Consider the following 19,504-nt stretch of genomic DNA (forward strand, 5'->3'; position numbering starts at 1 on the left):
AATTCTGTCTCCCAAGTTCCTGCCAGGTAGATTTTTAACTGGCTTCCTCCCAAGCCAGCCCATTTCTTCTCTAGTTCTTTAGGCTAGCCTGGTCTTCCTAGGATTGTGCTACAGTCTGCCTCTTCCCAAATAGGTAGTTGTGACTGAAGATTACCCAAAGATGCCTCTTCCCACCAAGCTTCTCTTCCAGGATGAATGGCCTGGACCCTTCAGCTGTCCTCACACAGTACCCATGGCCCAGCTGGGTGTTGGAGGTCTCTAAAGGGAGGTCGGGCTTCCTCGGAGCCTTTGTGTGAGGATGTCTCCCTCCTCTACCCTCTACTTCAGAAGATCCTGATGCCTTTCTCTCCCTGTCCAGTGTTACAAAAGCTCCAAGGACCGGCAGCCACATCTAAGGTTGGCTCTGGATGCCTGCAGCGTCATCTACGTGCCCAAGGACAGCCGGCACAAGAGGCATGAGCTGCGTTTCACCCAGGGGGCTACCGAGGTCTTGGTGCTGGCACTGCAGAGCCGAGAGCAGGCCGAGGAGTGGCTAAAGGTGTGTGGCCTGCACTCAACCTTCCCGCCTTCCCACCCTTTCTCTCTTACCCAAGCCAGCCCTCAGTAGAGCTGGCTCCTGTCCCTGGAAGAACTCTTGCTCAGTACCTGAGCCCAAGTGCCGTGTGCGTGGATAGGGCTCATGTGTGGAAATGGGCCTCGGATATCTCCAAGAGGCAAACTTCATGCCGGAGACCTGTGTTCCTTTTAGTTATTTGAATTCCCTTTCCAAATCCTTACTGTGGGCTTGTTCAGCCTGCACTTGTGTAGAACTGGGAACGGGGAACTTGTGGAACTGGGAACTTAGTATCTACAAAAGAAGCTGATTGCATCATTAGACAAGCGAATTCTTAAAACAACAACAAAGAGAAATCCTTCCTTGCCTGAAATGTACATCTTGTAATGACCACCCATGGGCCAGCTTCTGCCTCTGCAGCTACATGGAACAATGAAAGTTACCACGTGATGAGCACTTACTTTGTGCCATGCATTGTGCCAAGAACTTTACGTGCATGACCTCGTTTATGCTTCAAAATGGGACAAAATATTATTGTTCCCATTTCACAGATGAGGAAACTAAGACACAGCTTTGAGAACTTATGTGATTTGCCAAAGGTCACACAACCAAAGTGGTTGGAGCGAGGATTTGAAGCTAAGAAGTAAATCTACTCCAAAGGCCATAGGCAGGATGCCATAGTGATGACATGGGAGGAGGGACTTTGTAGCAGCCACACTTGAGTTCAAGCCCCAAGCCTAAGTGGCACTTACTGATTGTGTGACCTTCTGCAAATGACTTTGCCTCTCTGTGCCTGTTTTTTTCATCTGTGAAATGGTCCTTGGAAGGATTCTGGAGAGCACTTGGCATAGTGCTTGCCAGGCAGTGAGTGTGTAGTAACTGTCAGTAATTACTGTCAGATGACGGCGATGCCTACCCACATTCCCTTATCCCTGCACTGCCTCTACTTCACTCTGACACCTCCTCTCTTCCTCTGATCTTCCTGCTGGAACAATGAAACCAAACACCTCCCTCCCCACCCAGCCCCTTCCTTCCTGTGATAACCGGCCCTTCTGATGGAACATTTGGTGTTTCTTATTACCCCTTTGTCTCAGGAGGGAAGGAAGGGAGAGAACCTGCCTGCTGGGGGAGCCTGTACACTACAGGGGCTGTTTGGGTCGGCACACGGAGCCCTAGACTGGAGTTAAAAGAGACCTGCCTTGACATCGATCCTGGGTGGCCGTTAGCCTAGAGGTTAACAGTGGGCAGCCGTACTGCCTGCATTTAGTTCCTGGCTCTGCTGCCCCCTAACAGGTGGCTTCCCCTCTACAAGGCTCATCATCCTAAGCTGTAACTCGGAGCTCACAAGGCTGCTAGGGGATAAAACAAGATAATCCACAAAAAGCCACCAGATAGGTGAGCAACAAATGGTGGCTGTGATTATTTCCTGATCTCATGCTTATTGCTGTGTGGCTTTGTCGAGCGAGTGGATGCCTTTAGGAGATGGAGGTGATAACTCCAGCCGCCCTATAGGTTGCTATAAAGGTACACATGGTCCCTCACCCTTGTGAGGCGTTATGGCTCCCATCACTCTTCACATCCATGGTCCCACTGTCTTCAGGCAACCCAAGGAGGAAAGCAGAGGACTAGTATCATTCCCATGTTACAGATGTGGACACTAAGGCCCAGAGCAGGGAAGTAGCTCTTCCAAGACCACACGACTAAGTAGCAATAAACCTCTTGGTCCCTAGCCTTGTATCTTTTCAAGCCAGGGGATAGATATGGGAGAAAGCCTTTACAAACCCTGATGTGCCCCACACACGTGCAGGGGTTGTGTCAGCCCATCTCTTCCCCACAGTGGCCCTGACCCTCTGTTCTATGGCCTTCACCACATAAACCCCATTCTTCCTTTGTATCCACAGCTTCCCTGCCCATCTGTTCACAGCTGTGTGTCCTCTTCACAGGTCATCCGAGAGGTGAGCAAGCCAGTTGGGGGAGCTGAAGCAGTGGAGGTCCCCAGATCCCCTGTCCTCCTGTGCAAGCTGGACCTGGACAAGGTACATCTGTCTCCACTAGGTCTTCCCGGGCCAGGCGGTGGCCACTTAACACGGGCTCAATCCCAGGGGAACTCACTGGCTGGGGGGAAAGCCAGGTACCTGCCAAACTGTAGGTGCCCAGCACAGAGCTGGCATAACCGTAGGTACTTAATAAATGTCTCCTGAATCCATGAACAAATGAGTGCCCATGCCCAAGATGCAGTACAAGCCAGAGAAGAAGTGACTCACCCTGCCAGGATATTAGAGTATCCCAGAGGTCACATTTCAATTGTGCCATGACAAATAAGTTGAAATCTGTCAATTAGAAAAGGAGGGTGTATAATCCCGGCACTTTGGGAGGCCAAGGCGGGCATATCACTTGAGCCCAGGAGTTCAAGACCAGCCTGGACAACACAGTGAGACCTCGTCTCTAAAACAAAAAAATTACAAAACAATTATCCAGATGTGGTGGCATGTGCCTGTAGTCCCAACTACTCAGGAGGCTAACGCAGGAGGATTGCGTGAGCCTGGCAGGTGGTGGCTGCAGTGAGCCATGATTGCACCACTGCACTCCATCCTGGGCAACAGAATGAAACCCTGTCTCAGAAAAAAGAAAGAGAGCGAGAGTGAGAGAGAAGAAAGAAAGAGAAGGAGTGTGCCTTCTCATGTTTGGAAAATGAGAGAAGCAGGCATTAGCCAGTTGGTCAGGCTGTTGGCAAATATGTCCCAGTATCTGCACATTGCCAGGTATTGTGGGTAACAAAGGGCCTTGGATGCAAGTCCTCCCCTTAATGGGCATGACAGTAGAGGCGAAGGCTTAAGACCCACCGACACAGGCCTTACATAATATAATCAAGGCTAGTATTTATAGATTGTGACTGCATGCACTGCAGTGTACTAAATGCTTTACGTGTATTAACTCAGGTATTTCCAACTCTCTGGGTAGTTACCTTTTCAGAGGAGAAAGCTGAGACAGAGATTTGCCCAAGGTCACACAGTCAATCAGAAACATAGCCAGGATTTGAACCCGGACACTCTAGCTCTTGATGACCATGCCACAGTACCTCTCAAGGCCAGGATCCTGAGCACCTGATTGACAGGTACTCGTTGAGTATCTGGAGCACTCCAGGAACTGTGCTAGCCACTGAGATGCAGCCTAAACACAAACAGATGCAAGCCCTGCCCTCACAGCCCTTCCAGCCCAGTAGGAAGCAGACATGAATCAAATAGTCACACAGACTTATAAATGGCAAGCTGTGTGAGTGCTAGGAGGGAAAAGTACCAGGTACCCTGAGAGTGTGTGTCAGGGGCCCTGCTCCTGCCTCAGAGCTCCAGGAAGGCTCCTCTGAGGAAGTGACATTTCAGATGAAGATGAAAAATTAGCAGGGAAGAGGAGGGAAAAGGCATTGTAAGCAGAGGGAAACGGTGCAGGAGCAGGAAGAAGCCTGGAACTGAAAACAGCCAGTATGGTTGAGTTCAGAGAGAAAGGAGAGTCCACCAGCCTATTAGAGTATCCCAGAAAGCTACAATGAGTGGAATGGGGGCTCACGCTGGCTGTAGGGATGACAAGGGTGAGGGAAGATGGGCACCTATGTTGAGTCTTGAAGCACAGGCAAGATTTCACTGAGGCAGAGGTGGGCCGAGGGGAGGAAACAGAAGCAAAAGTACGGGATCAGGCAGAGTCACCAGAATTGGAAGATGGGTATTCATGTGCCCAGGCTGCAGGAGGAGAAGCTCAACCGTATCCTCATTTAGCCTTTGCCATTAGTGAGGCCAGAGGGAAAGCAGCGTTGACAGTGTCAGTGTGCATGTGTGTGTGTGCACACACTTGCCAGTGCATGCTGTGGTGCAGTCTGCAGGATGTGTAGAGAGGAAGAAGAGGCAAGCTTGTAGAGTTAAGCTTTCCTGTGGCTTGAGTGTCCACGGGGAGGGTAACCAGAATGTTCAGGGTGTTATTTTGGGTGGAGAGTGAGGGTGAGGATGTGATACTGGTGGGTCTGTTTCTCCATGGAATCATGTGATTGCAGCGTCATCATCGAGTTAATTCCAAAGGGCTCCCAGGACTTCTTTGTATTTGCTATCTATCTTGGTGAAAAACTTGCCATCTCTACACCGTTGCAGAACACATGGAGCCATAACTTCTGTTTCACAATCTGAAGAGGTGATTCTTTATACTTGATGCTTCTGTCCCCTTTCTGACAAGTGTCATGTTTGAAGCCCTTTGGAAATTGAGAGAAGTACATGCTCTCCTGTCCTCCCTGTTCCCCTGGTGCTATGCTTATGGTGATGCAGCCCTGAACCTGATTTGAGAGGATCTTGGCAGGAAAGGCTTTGGGACCTCAGAGCTCTGTAATTCTACCTTCTTAAGAGGGTGGATGTCATTTAATTCTGGTCCAAGTGTGGCTGGCACAGTTTAGCTTCTTGAAGAAAGATGGCAGCACACCACACACGTGTTGGAAATGATACAGTCAGTGGGCCTTCACTTGGGCTGGCTCACAGCAGCCCTCTGAAGTGGGTGGAATTCAAGTGAGAAAACCCAGCCTGAGGGGACAGAAGGACTTTCCCACATTTCCACAGCTAATAAGTGGTAAAAGAGTCATCATTGATTCCGCTCTACATCCCATGGTACCTAGTATACATGGGACCTTGTATGAATGAATTGATAAATGGTCTAGAGTTGGTGTAATGAGTAAAACTAATTTGGGCAGGCAGTGAAATTGTTGGCATGTCATGTGTGGGTGTGTGGGTATGTGTTCCCTTCCCATCCTCTCCTCCAAGTTAGGATCACAATGGACTCCAGATGAGCTGGCAGACATTTTCACAACAGTCAGGTCCCGCCAAGACAGTTTTGAAAATGTCTGCCAGTTCATCTCTTTTTCTCCATCCTCACTGTCACTTGGTTCATGATCTTGCTGAGTCTCATCATGACAAGGATGACACTCTCTTTTATTATTATTATTATTATTATTATTATTATTATTATACTTTAAGTTCTGGGGTACATGTGCAGATCATGCAGGATTATTACATAGATGTACACATGCCATGGTGGTTTGCTGCATCCATCCCCCTGTCATCTACATGAGGTATTTCTCCTAATGTTAGCCCTCCCCAATTCCCCCACCCCCTGCCATGCCTCCCCTAGCCCCCTTACCCCCCAACAGTCCCCAGTGTGTGATGTTCCCCTCCCTGTGTCCATATGCTCTCATTGTTCAACACCCACTTATGAGTGAGAACATGCAGTGTTTGGTTTTCTGTTCTTGTGTCAGTTTGTTGAGAATGATGGTTTCCAGCTTTATTCATGTCCCTGCAAAGGACATGAACTCATCCTTTTTATGGCTGCATAGTATTCCATGGTGTGTATATGCCACATTTTCTTTATCCAGTCTATCACTGATGGGCATTTGAGTTGGTTCCAAGTCTTTACTATTGTAAACAGTGCCGCAATAAACATACAGATGACACTCTCTTAAGTGGTTCCTTTGCTTCCAGTCTTGTCCCCTCTTGTCTATCCCCACAATGCCACTAGAAGTAACTTCCTAAACCAATTTGGATTACATTAGTGTTCCACTTATTTTCCCAGCTCCCTGTCACCTGCCAAATACAGTCCAAATTCCAAAGACATTCATCTCAAAGTGTTATAATTAATTGCCTCCCTCGCCAAACAGACTGAATTGCCCAAAGACACAACTATATCTAAGTCATGGTTATCTTCCCAATACCTGTGTGGTATCAGGCACAGGATTGTTGCTGACAAACATTTGTTAGCTAGTTATCATGTGCTGGGGAAGTTGGAGGAAGACTGAACCAATAAAGGGACATTTGGGTACTTCTGAATGTGCCCTCTGATGGGGGACTGTCTGTGTCCCTCCTCAGAGGCTGTCCCAAGAGAAGCAGACCTCAGATTCTGACAGCGTGGGCATAGGCGATAACTGTTCTAGCCTTGGCCGCCGGGAGGCCTGTGATCACGGTAGGAGCCTCTGGGGGCTCAGGCTGGGGAATGCTGGAACTGGGAGGGGCCTTGCCCATGGGCATACAGCAGCAGAGCAGGTCCTGACCACTCTGGAGACCTGGGTAAGGTGACCTGGCCTGCCATACCTGGAGCTGCAGGTCCATCCCTGTGTGCTGGCTGAAAAAGCCATGGGGAAGACTAAGGGTGGGTGGGACCTGGGGCTCCCTCTACTGCCCTGACCCCTTTTCCAAACAGGCAAAGGGAAGAAGAGCAGCCTGGCAGAACTGAAGGGCTCAATGAGCAGGGCTGCAGGCCGCAAGATCACCCGTATCATCAACTTCTCCAAGAAGAAGCAACTGGCCGATGACCTGCAGACGTCCTCTGCCGAGGAGGAGGTTCCCTGCTGTGGTGGGTCCAGGGCACAGGGAGAAAGGGTGTTCAGGACCTGTGGGCGCGGGCTTCTGGGGCTGAGGCCAGGAGACCTCACACCTCATCCACCTCACCACCAGGGCCGGGGAGAGAATCCCAGCCTACCAGGAGGCTAAACCCCACTCTAGGCCTTCCCATCACTTTCCTCCCCAGAGGCCCTGACACTCAGTGAGAGGAAAAGCCCGCTGACCACTGCATTTCTATGCTCCCTGTGACCTTAGCCCAAATCACTGCCCATCTCTGGGCCTCAGTTTCCCAGTTTCCTCTACTATAACAAGACCAGGGGTATCTTATTTCCCAGCATAGGGTGTGCCAGGTGTATAAGTTACAACCCATCTTATAGGGAAATTTCTTGGAGAAAAATATTTAGGTACTTTTTGTTATAAATGCATTCAATGTGAATTAAAAGTGATTTGAGGGGAAAACATTATTTTGCTCACATAAATGTAGTGTTCCATGTACTGGAATCCAGTTTTTAAAAATCATATATTTTGGATATGCAGTAATATTCTAACCCTGAAAAAAATATTACAAAAGTACATGGCAGGGCCAAGCACAGTGGCTCACCCCTGTAATCCCAGCACTTTGGGAAGCTGAGGATGTAGGATCGCTTGAGCCCTGGAGTTTGAGTCCAGCCCAGGTAACATGATAAAACCTTGTTTCTACCAAAAATACAAAAATTAGCCAGGCATGGTGGTGTATTCCTGTAACCCCAGCTTCTTGGAAGGCTGAGGTGGGAGGATCACTTGAGCCCAGGAAGTCGAGGCTGCAGTGAGCCATGATAGAGACACTATATTCCAACCTGGGTGACAGAGGGAGACCCAGTCTCAAAAAATAAATACATAAAGAAATACATGGCTACAAAGAAATATTTTGTAATCAGCGAATCAGAATCTGTTATCACAAAAATAAACAAATTTAAATCTAAAACATTATGAGGGAATTCCAAACCTGTGGGTCATTAGCTATATAGCAGCTGTGCCTTGGTCAATTTTAGGATTATGTAAGCGAGACGTTTTTGTTCCCACACACTGCCACTGGGTGTCAGCATCATCCATTATTTTCCATCTTTCAATAACAGTTTTGATTTGGTGAGAAAAGCAAGAGTTGTGTCTTTTGTATATCCTATGCAGTAGTTCCTGCCCTTTTCATCAAGCTTGGTATAGTCCAAAGGCTGTGCAGAGATGTATGAATGCCATTAACAGTCTGTATTTCTCAGCTAAGAAACAAACTCAGAGAAAAGCACCAGCGGTCACGGGGGGGAGAAAGAGCTGACCAGGACCCCAAGACCTTCTTTCCAGCAGACACATACAGCCGCCTTGCATCCCCATGCTGTCCCAGGGCAGGCTGTGGGAATGTCACACCACTGTCTCCTCCAGGCTACCTGAACGTGCTGGTGAACCAGGGCTGGAAGGAACGCTGGTGCCGCCTGAAGTGCAACACTCTGTATTTCCACAAGGACCACACGGACCTGCAAACCCATGTGAACGCCATCGCCCTGCAAGGCTGTGAGGTGGCCCCGGGCTTTGGGCCCCGACACCCGTTTGCCTTCAGGATCCTGCGCAACCGGCAGGAGGTAGCCATCTTGGAGGTGAGAGGAGGTGGGGGAAGCAGGTGGTGCTTGGTCTGGGGCCTGAGTGTTGTGTTTGTGTGAGGGAGCCCTTGCTACTGACAGCCCAGGGACTGAAGGAGAAGGAAAGCAAGCCCCATTCCTGTCAGGTGACCCGAGTAGGATTATGAGACAACATACAGGACACCCACTTAATTTAAATTTCAGGTAAGCCACGAATATTACCTGAAACATTTTCATAATAATATAGGTATGTCCCACGCAAGATTGGGACATTATCAATACTAAAATAGTATTCATTGTTCATCTACTATGCAAATTAAACCAAACATTCTGTATTTTATTCACTAAATCTGGTAGCCCCAGAACCAAGGTTTGTTTCTTCTCCCTCACCTTAAAATCTCAAGCCTGAAAGGCATCTAGTCCGGTGTAACCCATTCACATTTTGGAATCTCCTCTAAGACCTTCCAGCAGTAGCCTCCTCTGGTGGAGGAGGAGTCCACTGCCCCTCCCATTGAGCAATTCAAATTTTAGAAAGATTTTCCCCATACTGAGTTGAAATCTTTACGCTCCAGGGAGGCAATAACCAGGCCTATTTTGCATAGTTTTGTTTTTCCAGAACCCTGCATGATGTCCAGCACTAGACTACTATGGGCTCTAGTAATATTTGTTGAACAAATGAGTGAATGAAGTATGATTGCATTTCACCAATTCATTCTCCTTCTTACCCATGGACTAGCCCTCCTCTCTGAGGTCATGCAGAATACGTGGACTCTCTCTTCCACATAGCAACCCTTTGGCTATTTAAAATTTAAAATGTTAACACTAGAGGAAAACAAAAGTCTACCTCCTCCCATCACGGATAAGGAAACTAAGGCCAGGGCAGCCACGCACCTTATCCAGGGGTCCACAGAGGGCCAGTGGTTTCTTGGTCTTGTCCTAGAACCTGACCTCTTGGTCTTGTTTTCTGCCAAAGACCCATTGTCTCTCTCAGTTCTTAAATTTCAAAAAAGACTGCCTCTCTAACTCACTTTTATTTTTTTGTAGTTTGAGATAAGTCTCTTATTTCTTTTATACATGAAGCTTTCTAACAAAAACTGTGCTTTATTTATTGAAGTTTAGCATTTGTGTGCTAATTTGCTTTTATAAGATGTTCTTTAAATGAGAATTAACATAAGTCTGTGTTTAGTTGACTGGCAACTTCTTGGAGATTTTTGAATACACAGTACTTTAATTATTTGGCAATTATAACATAAGGAAAAAATTGATTGACTTATATAAGAAATGGCCTTTTCTAAAAAAAAAATGAATATTTTTTTTAAATTCAGAGAACACCCAATGTTGGTTTTAAAGCCTAATGGTTGGGAAGGCTCTGAGAATGGAAAGTGATGACAGGGAGGCCTCTGTCTTAGAGAGGTCATCAGGGAGGGCCTCTCTGAGGAGGTGATATTTGAGTGGAAACCTGAATGGATGGAAGAAGGAAGCTTCTGAATTTCTAGATGTGTACTATGATCTTATTCCTCTTTGACCCCTGAGTATCAGGTACATAGTCAGTACTTACAAATATTTCTGGGTTTGGCTGAAGTCAACAGATCTCCAGAAGTCCTGACTGTATGAAAATGAACTCCACCTTTGCCTCCTGTCCTTCAGGCAAGCTGTTCGGAGGACATGGGTCGCTGGCTTGGGCTGCTGCTGGTGGAGATGGGCTCCAGAGTCACCCCGGAGGCACTGCACTATGACTACGTAGACGTGGAGACTTTAACTAGCATCGTCAGTGCTGGGCGCAACTCCTTCCTGTAAGGGTCACACTTGCCCATGACCTTTCCTGTCTCCATCCCACTCAGAGGCTGAGTCCAGCCCTGGGCACTGGGAGGGAAAGGAGGAGCTAAGGAAAGCTCTGCTTCCTTGGGAAGTTGGAATGGGTGTCTCCTCTTACAGTACGGGTGTGGGGAGCTGGCTGAAGGAGGTGGCCCAGGGTCAGAGGCAAGCTGTGAATGGAAGGAGAAAAAGTAGAGAAGCCTTGAAGTAGTGGCCTGGGCTCTGCCCTCATGCCACGGACTTTAAGCTTTCACACACTTGATCATGGACACGTGGCTAGTATATGGCATTCGGTACTAGAAGAGCCAGATTCGAGTCTCAGCTCTGTCACCACCAGCTGTGGAAGCTTGCACTGGTTGCTTGCCATCTAGGATCTCTGTTTTCTGACTCATAGAATGGTGGTGATGAATTACCTGCCTTTCACGTTGAATGAGAATCACATTGGTCCTGCCTATGACGCCCTAACACAGCCCAGGACACAATGCTGCCTGTCATCTTGCGTTTGCAATCTTCCAACCTGCCTTAAAGTTTCTGCCAGAATCAATGAGAGTGTGGACAGGAAAGTACTGTAAGCTGCAAAGCATCACTGTCATTGTCATTGTCCCTTTTATTTTCTAGATATGCAAGATCCTGCCAGAATCAGTGGCCTGAGCCCCGAGTCTATGATGATGTTCCTTACGAAAAGATGCAGGTACTGTTTCTTGGGGCTGCCCAGGAATGTGGCAAAGGCCACTTATTAGCTCTCCCTCTTTCTGTTCCCTTTATCTTCTGCCTCAGAGAGATCCTTTTCATTTAAGCAGCAGCAGCTAGAAGGGGAGCCCTTCTTATCATAGAGCATGGCTCAGGATGAGGAATCCCTGGCACAGGAGGCTGGGTGGTGCAGTGGAAAGAGCCCCAGGTTGGGAGAAAGAAAGGGCTTCTGTAGACTGTCAAGCACTACAGAAAGGTGAGGTATCACTTCCAGTTTGAGCAAGATGCTGGGGCCCTCCTCCTATTTACCACTATGTGAACTTGAACTTATCCTACTGATTCTGTGTTGTCTGGGGCGCATGCTGACTGTGGGGCCACCCGCAAGCCTTCAGATGGTCACCTTCATAATCTGGGAGCTTCAGCTCCCAGGCCAGTCTCCATGTTTTGCTTGCTAAACGAGGGAGATAGCTTATTAATTTACAGTGAGTCCTATGTAGCCATCACATGACCTGGAATGCTCTTGGCAGCATGCCCTGTGCTGTCTCCTCCCTCAGAAAGCAAGAGGAGAGCCACATTCTAGTCAGATGCTGGTGGGTGGGTCAGGTCTTACAGCTAGCAGGAGAGAGACAATTAAGCTGCCTAGGACAACACGTGTGTCTGCAGACAGGGCCTCTGCCTTGGATGGTGCTGGATGACACTGAGTTTTCACCTCCAGGACTCCCTTTTCTAGAAATTTCTCCAGTCATCCTTCTGTTCATATAGTCTTTCTTCAGAGTGAGATAAACCTGTGGATACAGCTTGAGGTTTTTCTCAGTTGAAGAGTTTAGTAACAAGACAGCTGAGCACTTAAGGACATAAAGGTTGGAGACCCAGTCTCAGGGCTAGGGCTGAGTTTCACTTCTCTGGTCCTCACTTGCTGACTCCAAAAGGGTATGATAAAACCTACCTTCTTGGATGGCTGCAAGAATTAAATAATACTTTAAGTAAAAAAGTTTAGGTGGGGGCTGGATTCAGTAACTCATGCCTATAATCCCAGTATTTTGGGAGGCTTAGGTGGGAGGATCACTTGAGGCAAGGAGCTCAAGACCAGCCTTGAGCTTGTCTCTACTAAAACGAAATACAAAAATTAGCCAGGCATGGTGGTGCATGCCTGTGGTCCCAGCTACTCCAGAGGCTGAGTCAAGAGGATCACTTGAACCCGGGAGGACGAGGTTGCAGTGAGCCAAGATCATGCCACCAAACTCCAGCCTGGGCAACACAGTGAGACTCTGTCTCAAAAAAAACAAACATTTAGGCTGGGTGCAGTGACTCATACCTGTAATCCTAGCACGTAGGGAAGCTGAGGTGGGTGGATCACTGAAGCTCAAGAGTTTGAAACCAGACTGCCCAACATGGCAAAACCCTGTCTCTACAAAAATTAGCCGGGCATGGTGCTGTGCACCTGTTGTCCTAGCTACTTGAGAGGCTGGGGTGGGAGGATCACTTGAGTCCAAAAGGTTGAGGCTGCCATGATCACACCACTGCACTCAAGAAAAGAAAAAATGAGCATAGTGCCTAGACATTGGAAAGTCTTATACAGAGGAGTAAATAGTACTGTTGTTGACAACATCATTATTTATTACCTTATTATCATTTTTAAACTCATGGTTTCCTAAGCTTTGACTGGATTTTTAGTGTTCTTAACATACTTCATGCTCAAATGTATAGTTGATCTATTAAATTATGTCACTCCTGTCACTGGCTGATCTCATCCAAGACTTTTCTTCTTGAGGAAAGACTGTTAGCAATTCAGAAAATCAGGATACTTCCAAATGTTCTAAAGACAAAAATATCTATGATAAAGCAATTATAGCCACCCACAGTCTTTTGAGACTTTTTAATTTTCCTCTCAGCAGATACTATAGTTTAGGGTTGCCTTCTGCTGCTCCCCAGCAGAAAAGTATGAGGTTCAAATGATATACTGCTAGAAAAACTGCTTTATGATTTTTGAGTGCTGCACAAGTCTAAAACTGTAAGGACAAGATCTCAGAGCAAGAAGAGCCCATGCTGAGCAAAGACCACAGTATACTCTGCAGTGATGAGTCTGTGCCTGCCTGCACTTGACTGTCTTTCTCTATCTCCCACCAGGATGAGGAGCCTGAGCGCCCCACAGGGGCCCAGGTGAAGCGCCACGCCTCCTCCTGCAGTGAGAAGTCCCATCGCGTGGACCCACAGGTCAAAGTCAAACGCCACGCCTCCAGTGAGTTGTGTGTGAGCCTCCCTGCTGACTAGGTGGGAAGGGAAGGAACCAGTCTATAGGAGGGATATCAAAATCAGTTCCTCTGGTGGGTAAATAAATGCAAGAAAATAGCTACCCTAAGAAAAAATCACATCGCAAGCACAATGATAAAGGGCAGCCGGCAGGTGGCCTCAGAGGGAAAATGAGGCCAACAGGGAGTTGCGGTGTGGGGGGAACTGTAGGAAACTGGAGTGCTCAGGTCCCAACTATAGGGGAGGCTGTTGCACAGCTCCAGAAGACAATCCCCATGCAGCAGTACCAGGCCCCTAACACCACATTTGCCAATTACTTAAAACAGGCCAGAAATCTAGACTTTAGGTGAAATTTACTTATTTTTTAATATCAGCAACTATTTTTTTTTAATTTAGCACTGAATGAGGCCAAATAGAAAGGAGAGAGAGAGAGATTGTTGACAAGTTGTATCTGTTTCGGAGGCTAACAATTTGTGATTTCTGATCTGGGGTAATGAAAGAGAACTGAATCCATCCAAACACCCTGGAGCCAGCTGCCATGAAAGCCAGAGCTTGCCATGGTATCCCACCCTAGCTCTGCTAGCACCCCACAGGGGCTCAGTGAATTGCCTGATTGCCACACTGCACCATAATGACTAAGTATGCCAGGCAACTCTGTTGTAAATTCTGTTTTACTTCCAACAGTAATCTGTGCTCCTGTGATTTATCTTCATGAACAAGCCAGCTTCCTGTGGGACAGCATGTTCCAAGAGCTTTTTCTTTGTTCCTTTACATTTCTTCCCCCTGCATCTCAACAGAGTCAAGTCCTGTTCTGTGCTTTTTGAAAACTTACTTTGTTAATACCTATTTTTAAAAATACTTTTCTATATTATAGCTCCATTTCATTTGTATAGATCATCCCTTCTGGGGATCAGGAAATGTGTATTCCACTCCTCATTCCTCCCTTGACCACTGAATTACTGTGCAACTTTGGGAAAAGTTCTTTCCCCTCTCCGGGCCTGAGTTTCCTCTCTGAGCAATCAGAAGGTTGTTGTGTAACTTTGCACTCTACTGTCAGAGTTACTGGAAATACAGGGCCTTGTGAAACGACCATTTTAAAATGGAAATCTACACTGAAAAAAAAGCATGTAAGATTAAAGAAATCACTCAATGTCAATGACAACAACAAAAAACTAACACACACACATAAAAAAGCAGACCCTTTCTTCAAATCAAATCTTATATGAAAGCCCAGTTTATAAAAGAAAAATAAAAGTGGAGCTACTCTGATTGAGGCCCACTGGGCCTCCACTTTTCCTGTTAGCCATCACTGGGAAACTACAGTGAAAAACTACTGATGAATTCCAACAAGGTTGTTTTTTAGATGAAGAAACTGAAGAAAATGAAAGGAAAGATATATTAATCCATTCCTCCTGCTATTACAAAATTCCATAAGCTGGGTAACTTATAAACAACAGAAATGTATTTCTCATTGTTCTGGAGGCTGGGAAGTCTAAGATCAAGGTGGCAGCAGATCTGGTGTCTGGTGAGGGCCTGTTTCCTGGTGATGGCCATGTTTTTGCTCCCTGGGGTCTCTTTCCTAAGGGCACTCGTCCCACCCATGAGAGCTCTACCCTCATGGCCTAATCACCTACCAGAGGCCCCACATCCAAGTGCTATCAATACAGGATTAGGTTTCAACATATGAATTTTGGGGGATGTAAACATCTAGTCTACAGCCAAAGAATCTTGTCCATGATCATGTATTAATTGCCTATTGCTACATAATAAATTACCCAAAATTTAGCTCTTCTAAATGATGAACATGTGTTATGTCACATGGTTTCTGTGGGGCAGGAATCCCAAATGGCTTGGATAGGTAGTTCTGGCTTGGGGTCTCATGAGATCTCAATATGTTGGCTGGTCATCTGAAGTCATCTAAAGGCTTGACCGACTGAAGGATCCACTTCTGAGATGGCTCACTGAATGCCTAGCAAGTTTGTGCTGGTTGTTGGAAGGAGGCCTCGGTTCTTTGCCATGGGAATCTCTTCATAGAGTTGCTTGTCCTTGTTATGTGACAGCTGGCTTCCCCCAGAGAAAGCAACCCAAGAGGGAACAGCAAGACTGATGCTGCAAGGTCTTTTATGACCTACGGTTAGAAGTTACACTCTGCAACGTCCTAATTCTGCAGTGTCCTAATGGTTGCACAGGTCAGCATTGTTTAGTGTGGGAGGGGACTACAAAAGGGCATGAATATCAAGAAGCAAGAATCATGGAGATCAAGTAGATTGCTGAGAAAAATGGTGATGTGAGAAGCTGCATAGACCCACTCCCTAGTAAAACAGTTGTAGCTGGTGAAATTTATGAAACAATTATCTAAAGGTTGGAAATTTTCCTAAGAGCAAATGAAGAAACATTTATTCTAGAAAATTTGCTAAATCTCAGTAAGAACAGTGAGAGTTTGTAGCATTTGAGCCACAACCTACCCCTTTACTCCTCAACTCAGTTTGAAATAATCTCCACTCCAGGCAGGTCTGAACAAGAAAACAGGGCTCCCTCTTCCTGCAGCTGCCAGTCAAGAGCTATAGTATCTCCCCAGAAAGGGCAGGCTACCAGTATTTCTTCTCATACTCAGCTCCATGCTGCAGAGGATAAATTTCAGGTGATTGCAGCCAACAGGTAGGAAGTTCCCTTCCTCTACCCAGAGTATAGAGCAAAGGCTTTGCCCCAGATAGGGTAAGCCAAGAATACTGGGGCCATGATTGCCCTCATCCTAGCTTACTTATAGGCCAGAGGTTCCATGCTGGGAGAGGCAAGCAGAGAAGACCAGAGGTTACTGCCCCCACCCAGTACCCTGCTCATACCAGGAATGTCACTGCAAGAGAAACAGGCTGTCTTAATCTGTTTTATGCTGCTATAACAGAATACCAGAGACTGGGTAATTTATAATGAATGGAAATTACTAGCTCCCAGTCTGGAGACTGGAAAACCCAAGATCAAGGTATTGACATCTAGCAAGGGCCTTCTTGCTGGATCATCACCTGGCAGAAAACGGAAGGGCAAAGAGGCAAAAGGGGGTTAATACCACCCATGAAGGCAAAGCCCTCATGACCTAAATCACCTCTCAAAGTCCTACCTTTTCATACTGTTACAATTGCAGTTAAATTTCAACATGAGTTTTGGAGGGGAAAAACATTCAAACTACAGCACAGGCCACTGTTCCCACCCCTGGATCCAGAGCAGTGACTTAGAGATTTTGGCCAGTAGGGAAAGGCAGGCCCTAAGAACAGAGAACTCCAGAGCTCTTCCTCAAAAGAACTGACTTTAGTTGGAACAGAGTGTGGGAAAGTTTAAACCAAAGGGTGCTCTCAAAAACAATGGAGATTTGGTGGTAAATAGGATGAGGCTGGTAGCTCCATGAGAACAAAAAACTAAACCATAGGGCAGCTAGTTTATCAGAGAGCACCACAGAAAGAGCTAAAAAATGCCCTTAGCCAGGCATGATGGCTCACGCCTGTAATCCCAACACTTTGGAAGGCTGAGGCAGATTGATCACTTCAGGCCAGGAATTCAACACCAGCCTAGCCAACATGGGAAAACTCTGTCTCTATTTAAAATACAAAAATTGGCCAGGCATGGTGGCAGGCACCTGTAATACCAGCTACTTAGGAGGCTGAGGCACAACAATCACTTGAACCCAAGAGGCAGAAGTTGCAGTGAGCCACGATCATGCCACTGCACTCCAGCCTGGGTGACAGAGTGAGACCCTGTCTCAAAAAAAAATTTTTTTTTTAATGTTTTTTAATAAAAAGAGCCCTCCTGGGATTAGAACAAATCTCAAAGATTTAAATCTCTAAAACTCCCCTATAAAGGGGCTGAATTTCATTGGATCAGACTGTGGAGTAATTGATGCATTGTCAAAAACAATAGAGCAAACACCTGACAATTAGTAGAGCCTAACAGCTGGGTCTAATAGCAACAGAGGCAGACTGCTTAACAGGAAATTATGGAAAGAGTCAGAGAAATCCCTGCTAATACATTGTCATCCCAGAGTGACTGTACACATGCCAAGGCCGTAGCCTCTGAGGAGCAACATCAGTGGCTTCATACTGCAAGAGGAAATAGACTACACTAAAATAGTTCAGACAAGTCACTAAACAAATAAGAAAATAACAACCCAACAACCTGATTGGGGGGATGTGTATCAGAAGATACTACAAGATAGTCTCTAAAATGACCAGTTTTCAACAAAAAATTATGAGACATGCAAAGAAGCAGGAAAATGTAACCCATACAGAAGGAAAAAAAAAGCAAGCAACAGAAACTACCCCAAAGAGGGCCCAAATGTAGAATTTAACAAAGATTTTAAAGCAGCCGTTATAAACATATTTAAAGAACTTAAGGAAACCATGCTTAAAGAAATAAAAGGAATGGAAGACGACAGTGTATTAACAGATAGTTATTATAGTGTAGTACTGTGTAGTACAGTTATTACAGGAAGATGACAGTGTATTAACAGATAGCCTATATTATTGGTAGTCTCTATCAATATATTATATTGACAATAGCCCATTTCTCCCGCTATAACAAGATCCCATAAACTAGATAACATATAAACAATAGAAATGTATTTCTTGTTGTTCCAGAGAAATTGGCTTCATACTGCAGAAAGAAATAGACTACACTGAGTACTATACTACACTATACTATACACTATAGTATAGGTATATAGAATTACACTGTAGTTATATGGAATATAACTATATGCTATCCTATATTATATTATACTATACAGTATAGTTCTATGAAATATATTATTGATAATGTATTGATAGAGGCTACCAATAAAGAGATAGAAATTGTAAAAAGAAGAACCAAATGAAAATCATGAGGCTGAAAAGTACAATAACTGAAACAAAAAACTCACTCAGGGGGCACAATAGTAAATTTGACCTGGAGAAGAAAGAATCAGTGAACTTGATAATAGAAAAACAGAGATTATGCAAACGAAAGAACAGAGAGGAAAAAAAAATGAAGAAAAATGACAGCACCTCAGAGCACTGTGGAGCACAGTTAAGTGAACAAACATACATGTATAGGGAGTACTAGAAGGAGAGAAGAGAGAGAGATGAGCATTAAAAATATTCAAATAATGGCTGAAACTTGCCAAATTTATTGAAAAACATTAATCTGTACATCCACAAAGCTCAGTGAAGTCCAAGTAGGATAAAGGTAAGGAGATCTACAAAAGACACATCAAGGAGAAAATCTAGAAGGCAGAAGAGAAAATCAAGTCATGTATAAAAGAACCCCAGTAACATTAACAGCTGACTTCTCATCAGTAACAATGGAAGTCAGAAGGTCCTCCATGCTGTATTTATGATCAGGCTTGAACTGCAAGGTAGTTGTGTCAGGAACTGATTTCTGCATAGGTCACTGGGTGACCACTGCAACCCCAGTACACCTGGGTAGACAAGACCCCCAGTTATCCACAAACTGAAGGAATCATTCTGCACCAACTTACATAGAGCTGTGTGTGGCTCTGTATGGCACAAAAAAAAAAAAAAAAAAAAAAAGTAAAACTTTCCCTAAGAGGTTGCACTATGGCCTTGGCCCAGCTAGAACAGTATTGCACAGCATGGACTGTGGAGTCAGAGAGACGTGGAGACATGGGTTTAACCTCAGCTCTGCCACCATTAGCAGTGAGACCTAACCTCTGTGTGCCTCAATTTCCTCAACAATAAAAAAGAACTAATTATAATAAGTTTTGTGGGCTGGGTGCAGTGGCTCATACCTGTAATCCCAACACTTTGGGAGGCTGACGTAGGCAGATCACTTGAGGTCAGGAGTTCAAGACCAACTTGGCCAACATGCGAAACCCCATCTCTACTAAAAATACAAAAATTAGCTGGGCATGGTGGTGCACACCTGTAGTCCCAGATACTCTACTCGGGAGGCTGAGGCAGGAGAATTGCTTGAACCCTGGAGGCAGAGGTTGCAGTAAGCCAAGGTCATACCACTGCACTCCAGCCTGGTCAGAGCGAGATTCCATCTCAAAAAAATAAATAAATAAAATAAGTTTTGTGATGACTAAATGGGAATGCAAGTAAATGGCTAGCATATAGTGCGTAGTGTATAGCAAATAATACAGTTTTGCCATAATTATTTGTTTTTATTGTCCACCATAGTGTTGAACCTTCAGTAGACTGCCAGGTCCCTCCCTCCCCCAACCCTTTCCCCAGCAATAC

General features: G+C 45.8%; 1 protein-coding gene across 5 annotated transcripts in view; it reads left to right on the forward strand.

Annotated features, from left to right (window-relative positions):
• AFAP1L1 (actin filament associated protein 1 like 1) overlaps nucleotides 1-19,504 on the forward strand; it is a 69,979-nt gene that overhangs the window by 36,974 nt on the left and 13,501 nt on the right. For all 5 annotated transcript variants that reach the window (XM_078362588.1, XM_035288220.3, XM_035288203.3 and 2 more), the window contains 8 exons: nucleotides 359-538; nucleotides 2,497-2,589; nucleotides 6,445-6,538; nucleotides 6,776-6,928; nucleotides 8,329-8,540; nucleotides 10,170-10,315; nucleotides 10,956-11,028; nucleotides 13,155-13,266. In XM_078362588.1, coding sequence (XP_078218714.1) covers nucleotides 359-538; nucleotides 2,497-2,589; nucleotides 6,445-6,538; nucleotides 6,776-6,928; nucleotides 8,329-8,540; nucleotides 10,170-10,315; nucleotides 10,956-11,028; nucleotides 13,155-13,266 — 1,063 coding nt within the window. The remainder of the gene's footprint in view (nucleotides 1-358; nucleotides 539-2,496; nucleotides 2,590-6,444; nucleotides 6,539-6,775; nucleotides 6,929-8,328; nucleotides 8,541-10,169; nucleotides 10,316-10,955; nucleotides 11,029-13,154; nucleotides 13,267-19,504) is intronic.

Source organism: Callithrix jacchus, chromosome 2 (assembly GCF_049354715.1).
Source record: "Callithrix jacchus isolate 240 chromosome 2, calJac240_pri, whole genome shotgun sequence".
Taxonomy (NCBI): Eukaryota; Metazoa; Chordata; class Mammalia; order Primates; family Cebidae; genus Callithrix; species Callithrix jacchus.